The sequence below is a fragment of the Entamoeba nuttalli genome (genome assembly GCF_000257125.1).
Source record: "Entamoeba nuttalli P19 unplaced genomic scaffold asmbl_8051, whole genome shotgun sequence".
NCBI classification, from domain to species: domain Eukaryota; phylum Evosea; order Mastigamoebida; family Endamoebidae; genus Entamoeba; species Entamoeba nuttalli.
The window spans coordinates 1-1816 of record NW_008578936.1 but is presented as its reverse complement, the minus strand read 5'-3'; the positions used below and the strand labels follow the sequence as shown (position 1 = coordinate 1816).

Here is a 1816-nt window from a genome sequence, read left to right as displayed (position 1 = left end):
ATGATAACAACAAATAAACAAGAATTGTATTAATTACATGTAGAATATTAAAATATTTCATATAATTAATGAAATATTATCTAGCTCTTGTATTAATTTTAAACATTAAATATTACCATTTAAGAACAATAGAGATAAGTTAAGACAAAATAGTATAATACTATAAAAAAACATCAAATAAATAATATAAATATGAGCAATAATGTATAATAATACAATAGCCTATGTGATAAAAATATTCTAATTGATTAACCTCTACGTCAATTATTATATTGCAAAAAAAAAACAATTAAATGTTTTAAACAAAAAAATAGTAAAATACAGTCTTTATAATTTCATGTTTTATGAAATAAACCAACAACCTAATCTAAACAAATTGGTAAATGAAATAAAGAAATGTATTAAAGAAAGAAGAAAAAACTCTTACAAGAATAAACTCTATTGATTTAAATTACTTTTGATATTTCTGAAACAATAATGCACCTTTTTTACAACAATAATTTATTCTATTAATAAAAATTAAAATAAATAAGAAACAGTTTAAAATTTTTTTATTCCTTGAATGTTTCTGCAAAGAATATTTTTTCGAAGGCAAAAATAAATTCAATAGAAAGAAAAATAATGACAAATAAATTGATTCAAAGAAAAGATGTTTCGAAGTTTTTTAAAGAAGAGGAACAAAAACCATAAAAGAAAAAAGTCCAATGAAAACAAAGGTCAATACAAAACATGAACTACAATGCAATTATTATTTTCATGAGAATTAGAAACAAAAAAAAAGAAGCAAAGAAAAACAGAGAAAAATTCAAAAAAAAAAACTATTTCGTATTAACAAGGAAAAGGAAAAAGTAATAATAAAAAATAATAAAAGAATTAAAATGATGAAAAAGAAAAGAAAAGAAAAATAGAACTTAAAAGGAGATAATTAATTTATACCAAAATGAATATGAAATGTAATTGTTTATTTTGCAAAGAATTTTCTGATTCTATTAAAGCCCAGAAAAGACTTGCATGGACTACTCTTTGTCGTTTAGTATTTTTATCTATTTATCAACGTACCCCAGTTGATTTTATTAATGTTCGAGATATCTTTAAATTCTTAAGTGTGCATTGGGATGTGTTATCTCATTTAGAACAAATGAAGAAAAAAAATTGGAAGAAATCAATTCTTGATGCTTTAAATCATTCTGATTATTTTGAAAGTGGAATGAGTCAATATCATACAAATGGTTATTGGAGACTAACTGATAAATCTCTTCCAAATGTAAAGAATAGAAAAAATAAAGAAAATAATGTAAAAATATCTTCTCCACAAATCCCACTCAATCCAATTAAATTTGAGATTGATCTCTTACAAGACAAAACCGAAAATAAACCGCCTAAAAGACCTCAACACGTTTTTGATATTCCAAAAGAAGAAAAGAAATCTTTTTTTGAAACTACTCAAAATTTTACTCCTTTTTCAAGCTATTATCAAAAACAGTCTTCTTATTATCCTCCTTGCGATCCTTTTTATGATGAACCACGTTATCCTTCTTATCAATACCCTTTACATTAATTCTGTATTTTTTGATATGACTTATTTTTTTTCTTAGTTAAATATTAGGAAATAACAGTTTTGGAATAATAAGAAAAAAGTTGGAACAAAAAATTGTAGAATTTTTTAGAATAATTTAAGTTGTATGATTCTGGGATTTTCTTGTTTCTTGATGTCTTTTTGTTGATTAATTCCCACAATACTCACTATCAAAATGATTGAATTGAATTGGAAACATGTTATTGTTTAAGCAGAGATAAAGAAGTATGTTGGAAGACT

The 1816-nt window shown here is 23.1% G+C and overlaps 1 protein-coding gene across 1 annotated transcript; it reads left to right on the top strand.

Annotated features, from left to right (window-relative positions):
* Positions 1–940: 940 nt before the first annotated feature.
* Positions 941–1558, top strand: ENU1_179660 (hypothetical protein; the record flags this gene model as incomplete). Its single annotated transcript, XM_008861444.1, has 1 exon — positions 941–1558. One exon carries the CDS (start codon positions 941–943, stop codon positions 1556–1558), a length of 618 nt encoding a protein of 205 aa, XP_008859666.1.
* Between the last annotated feature and the right edge of the window lie 258 nt (positions 1559–1816).